Raw genomic sequence first — 14658 nt, forward strand, 5'->3', positions numbered from 1 at the left:
TACAAGTGACAATTGGCAACTACTTTGATAATTGTTTATGTCAACATTTCATGGTTTTAACTTCACAAATGTAAGGACTTGCTGTTTTTGCTTTGTCACTACTTTCTTAATTTTCATAAACCAAACAATCAATCAAAAATTGGCTTAATCTCAGCCACTATATAAACTATGAAATACTACTTATAAATTAATGCTTGCGTAATAATACTCTGATGATATAGTATATAATAATATAACCCTCCCTCACAGTGATTATATTTACATATTTCACTTCAGTATTTCAGTATTTCCCTTCAGCAATGGGAGCATTTGTCTGTCTGTCTGTGTCTGATCTGACCGTTAGATCCAGCAGCTCGGGTCGGGTGTCTCTACGGTGCCGTCTGGAGCGAGCGCGGGGTGGGGTGGACGGTGGGTCTAGGAACAGCTTGTCATCCTGAAGTGTGTTGACCAGACAGGAAACATCGCCCACAAACGCTTGAGCCTCTTTGGCTGTCATAGCTTTGGAGAATCCTCGACCCTACAGGGGAAGAGCAGCTGTAATGCTCAAAAAGTCGTGACTGAACAACATGGGGGGGAAATTAATCACTGCATTTATAAACCATCAAGCAGACACATCATATGTTAAGTATTAAAAATATTATGATAAGCATTTTCATTTGTAATGGCTGGAAAGTTTATAACAGCGCTTCACGGTTCCACTATGGGTGCCAAAATTAATTAGAAAGATGAAGATTATAGTCATTGTAAGCACATTTCTAAGTAAATTCTTACTTAATTCTTAACTTTAGGCACAGCTCCAGTCAATCCTGGCACTGCAGTATACACTATAAGGCTCTACAGCACACATCTATATCTACAGACATGCTTTCAATTATTCTAATGCAGTCTCGAATATAAGAAAGGTGTAATTAGCTTAAGTAAACCGGCAGCTGAGTAATTGAAAAGGCCTCAGACCTTTTTGTGGGTGCCTTTCCCAACTAATTTACCTAAAATGGGTTTACCCAAAGAAACTTAAAGAGATAATACCGTGGTGCCCTGAAGCTGACATTAACCAGTAACAGGCTATTGGAAGAAACCATTTTGATAATCAATTAATTGGTTACATCAAAGTTTCAAGTTTGTCTTATGTGATAACAAACCGAATATCTTTTGGAGAAAACAAACTATTAGACAACAGCTAGGAAAGTATGATATCACTATTTTCTAAAATTTTATAAATCAAAAAAACAAATCCCCCTCCAAAAAATATTTGAAAAAAAAAGTTAAATCAAATAACATTTTAATTAATTTTTAAGTTTATACTGTTTTTCATTGTATACCTCATCTCTAGATGAACATGTTCAACCATAAAATCAGTTTTTCACTGTTGCCATTATAATTGCTGTATTTGAGACAGAAGAAAAAAACCCTGCATCACTGCATCTGAGAAGTTTTTTTTTCTGCAACCTCATTCTGTTATTCACCTTGTGACCCAACCCCTGTTTTAGAGAAATGGATATTTATATTAAAAGCTTAATTTCTACCTATTTGTAAGGATTCAAAAAAATAAATGTTTGCTAATTTCAACTTCTAATATACATTTGCCTCAGTTCATTTGAATTCAAAAACAATCACACCACCAAGCTAAAATAATAAATGTGCTACTATTTGCATAATTTTTATATGCAATGAAACTCAACCATAATATAAGCAGCTTAAGAGTGAAAATGTGGCATAGCAACTGCAGTTCAGCATCTTTTCCATTTTTATCCCACAGTCAGATAATAACACCATTTGTCTTAATTCCTTCACACAAATTAGGCTGATTTCTCAGGAACACAGTGCTTTCATTGCACAGCTGCAGCTTTAAAGGAAGCTGTGTGGCCCGTACTCACAGTGACGATGATGATGCTGGCCTCGGTGATGACCTTCTTCGTCAGTTCATTAAAGACGGGGTCAGGGTGGTAGTCGAAGGGCTTCAGTTCCTTCTCCCAGTTGTCCAGCTGGATGTACGTTCTAAAGTGCTGGTTTAGGGAGTTGTTTACGGTTGGAGATTGAAACTGAATGACTGTGTCGTTCCTCTCGCGGGCATACTGGAAGCATTAGAGGGAGAGTAAAATGTCATAACACTAACAGCCAAGTAGTGAAATAGTGACATGAAACCCACATAAAGTAAACAAGACAAGACATGAAGGAGAATGTAATAACACAGTTCAATATCGAAAATAGGGGTTAGGATTAGAGATAAAAAAAAAATAATAATAATAAAAGTGGGAGTTGAGGCAGTGAAATAATGTTTTTGTTGTGTGAAGGGAGAGTCTTTCGGGGTGGGGACGTGGGGAGGGAAGCTTAGTTTAGCACAATGGGTAAGGTAAAGTTGTGTGTCTCTTTTCAGTCATTCTATTAAAATCCCAATCTGCCATCGTAGAATAGCAGCCTCTGATGAATCACAAGTCACTTTGAGTCATTCCTCCTCTGGCTTTGTTTATTTGTGTTTGATTAACTGGACTGATGCTGATATTTCTGTCATTCTCCGATTGTTTCCATACCAGGCTGACAATACTGTGTGTGACAGCTAAGCCCTTCAGTCCTACATGCAGTCTAAGTTTTTTAAAAATGACAAGGCAAAAGGCGTAGGTTACATTGAGTAATGCTTTGAAAAAACCAAGCAGACCTACTATAAATTTTGAGGCTGGTTGGTATGAGTTGAACGCCTTTTGTCAATAAGCTATGTACAGGATTGGGTGGCACCAACAATAAATCCATCACTTCGCTTGCCTGTGAATTTAAATTTGTTCCTAAGTTTGCAGTAACAACCAGTTAGTTTTAAACTAATTAGTTACTAAACTGGGTCACACCATTAAAACTTAGGAATATCTTAGACCTATTACTACTAAGAGGCCTGAGATATATTACCATTAAAGACCTCAGTAATTGGGTGTCCTGTCCTGGGCTAGGGGTTTAAAACACCAACAGCGTGGTCATAATGATTAAGATCTGGCTGCAGGCCTTTGTTGAAAGACATTCCTCCTCTTCCCCCTTTATCTTTTCCCGTCAGCAGTTTACTGTCTATCTACAATGTAATGAAGGTAAACATGCACAAAAATATACAAAAGAGACTGTCAGACTACAGCCATGCCAGGCAATGCAATGCTTTCGGAAAAATGCCAGCATCAGTATCCTAACATGCTCACAATAACCATGCTAACATGCTGATGTTTAGCAGGAATAATGTTTACAATGTTCACCATCTTAGCATGGTAACACAAAGTGCATCTGAAGCTGATGTCATTAGTTTTGCAGGTATTTGGTCATGCACTGTGTTGTTTTCTCCTTATGGTGCTAAATGAAAAGTCAGTCGCCACAAATAAAACATTTTTAGGTTGAACCGATCGACCGACCACAATACCATCCACATTAACAAAGTCTGAGTGCAAATCACTTGAAAGGAAACATCTGTAATGCAATCTAAGCAAAAGCAAAGAACTATGTAAACTGGAAGTTACTGTAGTATAACAAACTGTACCATGTCCAGCACATGAAAAAACATGTTTGTCAGAGTAAGCAGTACTCATGAAACGTCATTTTAAATCTTCCCAGTTTATACGTCTTGATTTAGTGTCCTATTAAATGCCCTACCTGTGCATGAAAATTTAGCACCAACAAATCTTTAAACTCTAAAAATTCCCTATTCTCTGTAAAAAAAAAAAAAACATCACTGCTTTGAGATTAACCTGACCCACAATGTAATCAACTTGTTTTTACGACAAGCCAGTGGCCATAATGACTCCAAATATTTGGGTCTAGTTCAATGGATGGACTTAAACCAAGAGAAGCTTATGAAGTTGACCAGCCAAGGACTTTGAGATAACACATTACATCCGCTGTTAGTTTGTGGCGTCTTTTCAAATCTCTCCTGTCCCTGGGTAGCGGGGACCAGGGACTTGGCTGGGACTAAAGTGATGAAGAGCGGCATAGTCACATAATCTTCTGCAACCTTAATGTTGGTATTAAATTTAGCCCTTTAAATGAAATGAACAAAATTGCTACTGCTTAACACTGCCCAGTACACTGGAGGGCAGGCGCCAGCAAGCTGCTGTGTGCAACTCCTTCAAGTTCCTTGGCGGAGTCAGTCCTACTTGATTAAGCTGGACGAGGAACATAGTTAGATTTTGGGCAGAGTGAAACAGTGGTGCTTCTATCTGCAATCCTACAGGTTTTAAGTAAGTAAGGATGAAGTAACACTGGCTTGTGAAATCTCACTGATCAGCGGGAGCAAAGGGAAGTGGAGATATGTGAGTGTGTGTGTGGTTGTGTATGTGCAGGCTCAAATAGTTGAAATGCTTAGGAGAGTTTGAATGAATCACCACTGTCGTCGTGGGCTCATGAGATGTGGGGAGATTGATGGACAGTGCTGCTACTGTGAAGGGAGGGTGGATGGAAAAGCAGAAATTCTTGGAGGCAAAGAATTGTGGGAAAGACACAAGGCAAATAAATGATCACTATTAGAGGTGGATCAAGATGGAGACGAAGGCGCGGATAAATAAAGGGAATAGAAACCTCGAAAGCTGTTGAGTTGTCTCCAAGAACCTTCATAACGGCAGTCTGGATCAGGTCAAAACCGGAGCCAGTCACCACAATGTTCCTCCCTCCACTAAAACACACACACAAACATACAAGTTCAAACCAGAAACACAGAAAAGCACACGTATGAGCATAGATATACCTGGCCACACAAAGAAAAGCTCATGTGGAGTATTATGAGAAGGCAGACACAGTTCTTAAATTGCACCTGGGGTAATTTTCACTGGAGAGGAAAACAAATTAGTTTAGCCCGAGAGCACCCTGTCTGTTGTTCCAGTCTGTGTGCCTAATCACATGCGCTGTAGTGCTTTCAATTGCACAAAAAAGGTAGGTAACCATCTAATGCATCCATTTTCAGTGATCATCAAGAAGTTTGTTACAACATCAAAAGCTAGCATTTGTATCCCATTCAGCCAGTCACAAGTACGGAGAATATTCTGCATACACACAGGTGTACTCAGCAACTCTCAAAGGACAGATCGTACTTTTAAAAACAACAGAATTCTTGGCATTAATAACCTTTACCAAGGTCTCAGACAAATAGAAGCTTCCAGGGCAGAGAACAAGGCAGGTGGCTTTCAAAGTGTTCAGTTTTCCATATACAATATTACTCTGTTCAACCTTGTCATCAATGTCAACTGAGCAGCTTTTTCCTTTTCTTTTTTTTTGCTTCGCTACTTTAAAAACAAAAGCACAACGTGGGACATTCAAGGAGAAGTTCCTTTATTTGTCAACCTTGGTCTTATTCTCAGATCTTTGTTCATTATGATGACTCCCACTCATAATAACATTTTCCTAAACACCTCTGCTTTAGATAATTGAGTAACATTAACTTCTACATGAGCAATGTTGATCAGCTCAAGGAGACTGAGCTTCCTACAGTGTTTCAAATAAAACTGTTTTTCAAGTCTATTTACTTCACACAGTAATGTATGAACTAAACAAATGCAGTTTATTGTTTGGTTAAATTTAGACCAATTGATGAATATTACACACTCTGATTAGAGGTAAAAGACATGCAAGCCACATTGCCACTGACCAGACAAAGCTTCCTTTGGGGTGATGGTCCAGCACGACGGGATTTTCCAAGAACTGGAAGGCATTTGAAACGAATAACGGGGTACTCCTTCCATACATCACTGTGACCTGGAGAGGGTCGGAGGGCACCTTATCTGCTCGATATTCTCCTGTCCGGCAGGTGATCTCTGCTCCAAAATGCTCCCTGCCAAGACAAGGACATAACTTAGCACTGGCCAGATGGAGGAGTATGGGTCGCACGAGGTCACAATGCACTGGAAGCCAACATGGCAGCAGCCTGACAGCTTGTTAAATCCTAGCTTTGCTGCTTCTCTAGCTCGTTATTTTCCTGTTACCTCTGCCTAAAATGTCACTGTGAACTGGTTTTGACAGAACATTTGTGGTCACAACAGTGAAGGCAAATGGTAAAGGAAAAAAAAAATCCCACTTATGACACCAAAGTTAAGGTCAATTCCATTTTTACTTCAGAAATGTAAAAAATGGGCTTCAGAGTGTGCATAATGCAGAATTTGCGCAGAATACAATGTCTTAATAATGAATAGCAACCAAGGAGACTGCACTGAAACAGAATAGGCACTTGGCTTGTTTGACAATTATTGAGAATACTTACACAGCGCAGTCCACCCCTCCGACGGTAACATGGACATCCTCCTTACTGCCAGTGTCCAGAAATTTCCCAGAAATTGTAATGAGGGTGCCCCCAGCTTTAGGACCTCTAGCAGGTGACACTGTCTCAGGAATCGGGTCCTGGTGAGAGGGAGGGGGTCACAAGATACAGCATGAATACACACTCATCTTTCCTGTGCAAGGATTTACAAGCATACACAAGCTCAAACACACAGGCAAACACTCCCTCACACACATACACACATGCAAGAACAGCACACACAGATACAGTGCAATGTCATATACACACTCATTTCATCTCCCCTTCTCTATCAGAAACATTCACACGCACACACGCACACACACACACATACACACACACAAGCATACACACTCTCATACAAGCACCACATCTGCCTCAATTTGCTGAGCAAACAGTTAGGCGGAGCACTCCCCTGTGGGGAAGCTTTAGTGGAGCCAGAGATATGAAAAGCCAGTTAAATAGCTACGCTGCAGCCTGTTAAAGTATTAGAGAGAAAAGGGGAACTACTGCACAACATACGGTTACAAAGGAATGCATACACATTCTGGCTTATCTTACAATGCATTACCATTGCAATATGACAGCATCTAGAAGCTTAATTTGCCAATACATTAGGATGTATTTGAACATTCCACTTAAATGACATGCTCTTAGTGTGTTCTGATAAGTGGCTCTTTGCGGTTCGGAAATTGAAAACATAACAGAGACCATAAAACAACATAGTCAGCTGAAAGGTTTGAGATGTGTTTATTTTCTGGGTCAAAGTTGTACACTCTATACTGAAAGTGCAGCTGAGGAGAGACGTGAGTTTGTGTTAGTGAGAGAGAGTATTTACCCTGTAAGTGAAGTATATGGAGGATGTTCCTCTCTTTCCCCCCTTCACCTCCACCTCCACCTGGCCCCAGTGTTGCCTCTGAGGGTCAATAGGGCCAATCTCACAGACAACGCTGGACAGGACAACAGAAATAAAAAGGAAAAGGGAAAATAGGAAAACATATAACAGCAGGGCTAAATATGCAAAATCATTTTCATTAGTGATTTATCTACTAATTATTTTCTCAATTTACCATTTGTCTAGGAAACATCAACAAACACATTTAATTAACTGTTGCATAAGACAAAAAAAAAACAATTAATGCTCCCATTTGAGAAGCTGGATCAAGGGAAGGTCTCACATTTTTCTTAGAAAATGATTCATAATGTATTCCCTATAAATATTCAACTTCACCAGGTTTGTGAAAGCATAGAACGTGAACCTCAAAAGCTTCAGTAAATCAAAACTCTCGTCTCTGCAAGTTTGACTTCCAGCCTTGAAAAGGAACAAATAGCCTCATGCAATATTTGTCCAAATGTATCCATTCGAATTAGCTACTTCTGAATGAATACAGATATTGACAGACTCATGAGCACTGTTTTGTTTGAGAAAGTGAAAGGTGAAAATAACTAAAGTAATTTAAAAAAAATATATAAAAAATAATTAATAATTAATAAAAATAATAAATAAATAAATAAATAATAAGTAAAAGTCATTTAAAAAACAGAACTCGAGAGTCCTGCTATACAGGTTAAGCTCATGTTTAAGTAATGTTGACTAGGCAGCTATGAATGTAGTGTGATTTCTAATGCCAGACTGGCTGGCTCTCGCAGCTCAGAAATTGAACCCTCTGGAGATTTTTCCACATTGCAGTGTCTGTAGTTTACTGGGAACTGTGTGATAAACCAAAGACGTCTGCTGCAGTCCTGAGGGGAAAATGTGTTGCTGATGAAAGAGGTCAGCATAAAATGGCAAGCCTCATTCAGGCTAACAGGTGGGCCACGAGTAGACAATTTGTAAGCAAAACCGTAATGTGATGATATAATTATGTAATAATAATATAATAATAATAAGACTGTAGTGGAAAAACTGCAAAACATGCAAAAGATCAGGAACAGTAGACTCATGAGCTCCAAAACAGGACGATTTAAGGGTGAAAAACATCTGGTCTCATAAATCCTGGTTTATGCCTCATCATGCAGATGGTGGGACAAGAATTTGTCATAAAAGTGGATCCATCCTGCCAGGTGTCAGCAGTTCTGGGCTAGTGGCTGTGGGGCAACAATGTGGATGTTTTCCCTTTTATAGACCATTTGTATGAACTGAACACTTTTTAAACACTGCTGTGACTGAAGTGCATTTGCCAGACTTAAAGTTTATTACACCCTACAAGGAAGATGGCCTTTAGAATTGGGTTGACATTACACAGTGTTAACTGATATTGCTCATATCTACTTGATCGAGCTTCAATAAATGCTTCTGCTTAAGACATCTGGCTTTCCTGAAACTTCTTCCATCACAACTTAACCAGCTTGCAAGATTTCCGTCACACACCGAGGAGACATTTCCCCTCTAAACTTAGACAGTTTTGTTTAAATAACTGTTTAAGGCCAAAAGAGGTCAAATACTTTACAAGAAAGCAAGGACCAGAGAAAAGTCTAAAATATGAATACAGGTTCGTGGTTGTGTTTTTGCTTCTTTGCTGCCCCTTCATTCATCTCACAACCTCAAACTGTATGTAAAGTAGTTGAAACTAGCTCCACCTCACCCAGTAAAATGCTGGTTACACACTGTTGCATCAGTATTAAGACTCAAATAATGTAATATATAATGATATATTAGTTGCAGGGGCCATTTTTCAGCAGAGCGAGTACTTTTACTTCTGATACTTCAGGCATATGTTGCTGGTAATACTTCTGTATATTTGCTTAGGGTTTTGAATGATAGACTTTTACGTGTATTGTTTGTGTTGCTCTGTTGGCACTTCTTGAAAAAAACGATCTGAATACATTTTCTCCACTGTTGTCCCCCTTTTAAAAGAGTGATTCTGTTTCTGAATCAACCTGCGTCAGGAGACTCTAAGATCAATGCTGTGGTATAATGAGCTAATTAAAATATACACCCAGGTTACCTCAAGGAAAGGCAAAGCACTCCTTGGCTGATAACAAATCCAAAACTTCACAAAAAAAAAGACTTCGGATAAAACCTGTCTATGCACAGTTTGAGCAGCATAATACAATAAAAAGACAGTGTGTGTGTGCTGCTGCTCATATATTTGCATAAATACATCAAGGCATGTGATTATTACCTCGTGGAGACAGAGTACTTCTCCTCCTGATGGATACAGGGTTCTCCGACCACGGTAATGCTTTTAATATCTTCCTTGTGGATGCCAAGGTTGGAGCCACGAATGGTGATGGAGATGCCTCCCCGCAGGGGTCCGAAACGAGGGATGATCTGGATGGGAAGATACAGTGGGTGGGGGTGGGGTGGGTGTTTACAGAAAGAAGGGATTTGATAGCTTCACACCAAATGCTGATTTGTGAATGGGATTCAAATGGGACTCCCCTGCTATCAATTATCTGTGAGTTTGTATTCCAAAAAGCATATATCAAAATAAAACAGTAAAAGAATAAAAAAATATGTCAAAGTAACTATGGTCCTGTTACTCAGACACTTAAAGCAGACCTTGACAGACAGACTGCGTTGCCACTAGACATCTCAAACCGAATTAAAGTGATAAAACTTAATGTACTGTCTCTGGCTTCTATACTTATTTTATTCACTTCCTGTTGCAGTTTTCTCCCTTTAGGAGGGAATGAAACAATGGCACAGGATGATCTGTGTGGATCAGTAAGAGGCCACGGATTAAATATAGGACCCTACAATTATCTAAAGATAAGGGCGGACTCTCCTTTCCATGCATCAAGGACTACAACAGAGCAGCCCAGCTAAGATGTGTGTGTGTATTTATACACACACATATACGCCAGTAATATTGACCTGCCAATGTATTGGTCAGGCTGGAGAATGTACGGTCATAACCTCTGTCACATTGATATCAACACAATTACTCATGGATTTTTGTCAATGACAATGAGGCACCAACAATTAAGTGAGCAAAGAAAGAATCGATCCGCTCTAAATGTGCTGCAGATCAGCTCAACACGCCCTCAAGGAGAAACAGACTTTCAATTCGTCCATCAACAAAAAGAGGAGAAAAAATTTCACCATTAAAGTGCTTCGATCCAATCACCAAAATCAATGCTTTTCACTGTTAATCACAAGACTTTAAAGCAACAACTGTTTCCAGTTGAAGGATCAACACAAAGAGATGAAAACACTGTGAATACTCACATCAGTAATCTGGGGGTCGGGGCATTCAATGTTGTAGGGATCCTCGGAGCCTTGGTGTGTATTGCACAGCTTCTCATACACACATGCCTTCTGCTTGGCGCACCACACACACCTGTACTTTGGGTCGGCGTTCTTACAGAGACTGCAGTCCTCCCTCCCCATGGAGCAGTTGTACAGGGTGACTATATGAGAGGTAGTGAGAGGAAAAAAACAAACTGTTCAAATCCTATTTTTACACCATTTTTCTCACTTTCCAGGAAAGAAAATAATCTGTTGCCTCTTGTTACTTAAAGTCCTAAAAACATGCTAGAATCAGTCAAAGATAAGACAACAACACACAGTACACACAGTAGAAAGATGCAAACAACTTTATCTATGATAAAGTATTAGGTATCTATTGAGCATACTAAACATTATTTTACTGCACTAACATTAGTGTAGTAATAACAGAGGTTTCCACATGATTTTTTGTTATAGTACAGTTATTATGAAAAGCATGATAACGCTATAAACCCCCCCCCCCCCCCCCCCCCCCCCCCCCCCCCACCCCCCTCCCGACCCCAGCCCACTTCTGAAGCAAAACCTATGCCCTGGTATGTATTATAATAATGTGAAATGTGTGTTATCCTAAATGAATGATGAGATGTCTATGTTCATATCTGATAACTCTGTTGTTATGAACGCCTCTGAATCCTTGACGTTCTGTCAAAATGTACTTTTAATTTTTCAATTAATTTGCTGATTATTTTTCAATTGTAGAATAAAGGTAGCTGCTAATGGAGCCCCCACACTGGGTCCACACACACATTGTACACACAAGGCATTATAAATAAGATCTCCACATTAAAATGTGACAGCATACCATTCAGCGTGCTGTCCATCTTCTTGCCTGACTCCTTGTCCTTCACGTAGAAAAGAACATTGGTCTCTGGTGACTTATCGTAGGAAAACTAAGAAATTAGAAGAAAATGAATTATTAATACAGAATCAAGTGATTAATGGCACTTAAGCTCTTCTCAGCAAACAGTGTGGGCTGCTGCTCCCTCATGCCAAAGGGAAAAAAAAGAAAGAAAAAAAAATTATACCCAGTCTGGCAGATTTTCAGCTGAAGAAATCAATGTTGGAAAAGAACATAGCTGGGGGCTAGGCACTGTTTGAGCTTCCCAATCACAGAATTCACAATGTGGAGATGGAGCTAAAATAACTCCAGTGAGGGCAGTCTGTCCATTAGAGGGAGCTATAGAATATCAAAGGGAATGTGAAAACCAGCTAAAGAGTGATTGGATTTATAAGTCTGAAACATAAAGTTGGCTGTACATACATAGGAAGTGTGCATGTGGACTTTTTCGGCACAGAAAAACTGAAATCAAGTGGTACTCTACAGTGTATTTCACTATTGCAGAGCTGTTCTAAATTGCACTTTGATAATCAAGTCCACAAATTAACCATAGTTCAAGGACCTGTGTTGAGTGGAGGGCAAATTGGCCAGACACTATCTGAACAAGCTCAGTAAAGGAAGTAAATCAGCAGTTCAGCATGAACGCAGAGACACAGTCAAGTATCAAGTGGCAAGACAAGTGTTAAGCAACTAACAGCCGTACTTACATTGAAGCCGCTGAAGGTATAGAACGGTCCGTCCTCAAAATTGACTTCTTCCTCCACGTTTCTCATCAGCTCAGTGCCGATGGTGAAAACATGACCCTGGAGAACCAGACAAATAAAACAAGAAGCACAGTGTAATAATTTATGTAGCAATTTACAGAGCAGGAAATGTGAAAGACTATCTTGTGTATGAAGACTTTACCGGGAACCTCTGTTCCCACCTGGAGAGGTTTAGATAGGATGATCTTTCCTTGTCACAACCATATGGCATGTGAGAAAACAAGTACCAGTAAGTATTGTAATTATTAAGTCTTGTCTAAACCTGCACATTTTAATGTGCCAGGACACGTGTTTCAGAACACAAAGGTGTCATAACACTGAAATGACATGAAGTTATCTGCTGAAAGACATTTTAAAGAGTCACACTTTCATCCTGTGCCACCCAATGGATTACAAAAGCTTGCAGCAGTGGTGACTTCAATCAAAAACTACTTAGATCAGAATGTAAACTGACTTTCTATATGAAAAGACAAGAAAAATCCAGAGAGCTGTTTGTCTGAAAGCTTATTTATATCTCTTGAACAACATAGTCTGGAAGTCGCATTGGCAATGGTTCTGTGACTCTGACATTGTCAGCTGTTGCACATGTAATAAACACATTATTTTTGCATCTGAAGAGCCTATTTGTGTCAGTGTGTGGGTAATTCTTTAAATGAGACAGGAATATCACTTTATGCACTGGTTAAAAATTTTGACCAGTCAGTTCACTGTGTGTGCTCCTAATTCCAAACTCAAGAAGTCTTTAAAAGAGCTGAAAGGATTTCCAGAAATGCTTCAAATTCTGTGCCTGTACCACTTTACCTGGTAGCGGTCCAAATTGATCCCCTCGAAGCTGATTCGAGTCTTGTAGCCCACGGGAATCAGCACAGGATCCGGATTCTCAAACTGAGGACACTTCGCTCCCTGAGAAAGCATCAAAACAAATCAGATACTCACACTTTCAATCATTTGCATTTTAAATATGCCAGCCACTTAACAGACACCCTCATCTGCAGCAACAGATAAGTGTATCGCTGCAACATCTGCTGACTTGTAAATTGATATCCTCCACCCTACAACATTTGTCACGCAAGATGGTGGCAGCTGATACCAGGATTTGAGTTTTTTATTAATTTTCGGGAGGAATTTGGATCGCTCAGGCGGTGCGTCACGCGTGGTGATTAGACGTGTCTTACTAAACTTCTGCTGTACTTTTTCAAACATTTATCACACACATACAATCAGACTGAAGAGTCTTTGACCTGCCACTGATGTGTTTAACCTTGAGATAACTAACCTGACGGGGCTTGATGATCTGGGGACCCACCACACTCTCGTCCATGTCGCTGCAGGTGTGGTCTGCTGTGTTCCACTGGCAGCCCCACTGACTGGCCACACATGACATGCAACTGAAAATACAGGCAGGAAAGACACATAAACAAACATAAGAAAATACTTTCACACATGAATTATGCAGGAGCGCGCGCGCACACTCACACTCACACACACACACACACACACACACACACACACACACACACACACAAAAGCACACACAAACAAAAATCTAAAACATGCAAACTCATCAAAGAACGTCCGGCACAAAAATCCATGCTGCTGACAACGAAATGGATCTCTGCAACTTCACATAAGCAAAGCTCGTTCATCACACATTCCTCGGCATGAAAGAAATGAAGGAAAAAAAAAAATAAGGAGGGGAAAAAAATGGAAAGATCGACTTTCATTTTTTGATTAATGAAAAGGAAACTGAGGCAATTTCCTCAGCTCGGTAATAAAAGGAGGAGAGAAAATGCAAGAGGTGCATTGAAAACTACCATGCATCACAATTTACAAACAGAGCCTTGATCTCTCATCTGTTCATGCATGGTGATACATTTACATCAAGGTTGTCAGTTGATGCTGTGTTCAGTGTCACTGTGTATTTTCAGTGAGTGACGGAGCAGAACTGATAGATTAAGAGCCTGACTCATTGGAGAATTTTCGGTTATCATGGTGGGCATCACAGCGGCTGCTAGGACAATACTTAGACACTGGAAAACACCCAAATCCCCAGAATTAAAAGAATGGGCAAACACCAGCTTAATATGAGTGTATGCTTGAAAGGATGAATAACAGAAACAAGAACAGGGAATCAGTTTTTGGATCTTTTTTGGAATTATATCACACTGACTGATAAGCCTGTACTATCAATGTTGGTCCCTGATAGTAATTAATATATGCTGCATGGATATTCTTCCTAGTTGTATTATTATCAGAATTTTTCTTATATTTATTTTATCTATTTTGCATTTTTTTTGTTTTGGCTTATACCACTGATGTTACAGGTATTGTAAACAACAAGAAATGTCTCACAAAGTGATACACTGTACTGTTATGTGCCAGAGATAAAAGGAAAAAAAGAAATTTGAGATATATGTATATATATATACAAAAATGAGTCTGACTTACGGTGTGTTTTCAGATTTTCTCACTGTGGCAGCACAGTTGTAGAACTTGAACTCTCTCATGGCCAGCTGCACTGTCTCGTTGACAAAAATCTTGATGGCCACAGCCACAAAGTCTGAGGGTACAACAA

At 39.6% G+C, this 14658-nt stretch overlaps 1 protein-coding gene across 1 annotated transcript in view; it reads right to left on the reverse strand.

Annotated features, from left to right (window-relative positions):
- plxnb2b (plexin b2b) overlaps positions 1–14658 on the reverse strand; it is a 117901-nt gene that overhangs the window by 20175 nt on the left and 83068 nt on the right. The window contains exons 9-21 of the mRNA XM_041037651.1: positions 14532–14643; positions 13360–13471; positions 12885–12986; positions 12027–12122; positions 11284–11371; positions 10422–10603; positions 9373–9521; positions 7086–7197; positions 6212–6348; positions 5603–5785; positions 4540–4633; positions 1875–2072; positions 338–517 (exon numbers count right to left, since the gene is read on the reverse strand). Of these exons, the coding sequence (XP_040893585.1) occupies positions 338–517; positions 1875–2072; positions 4540–4633; positions 5603–5785; positions 6212–6348; positions 7086–7197; positions 9373–9521; positions 10422–10603; positions 11284–11371; positions 12027–12122; positions 12885–12986; positions 13360–13471; positions 14532–14643 (1745 nt within the window). The remainder of the gene's footprint in view (positions 1–337; positions 518–1874; positions 2073–4539; positions 4634–5602; positions 5786–6211; positions 6349–7085; positions 7198–9372; positions 9522–10421; positions 10604–11283; positions 11372–12026; positions 12123–12884; positions 12987–13359; positions 13472–14531; positions 14644–14658) is intronic.

This window comes from Toxotes jaculatrix, chromosome 5 (assembly GCF_017976425.1).
Source record: "Toxotes jaculatrix isolate fToxJac2 chromosome 5, fToxJac2.pri, whole genome shotgun sequence".
NCBI lineage: Eukaryota > Metazoa > Chordata > Actinopteri > Toxotidae > Toxotes > Toxotes jaculatrix.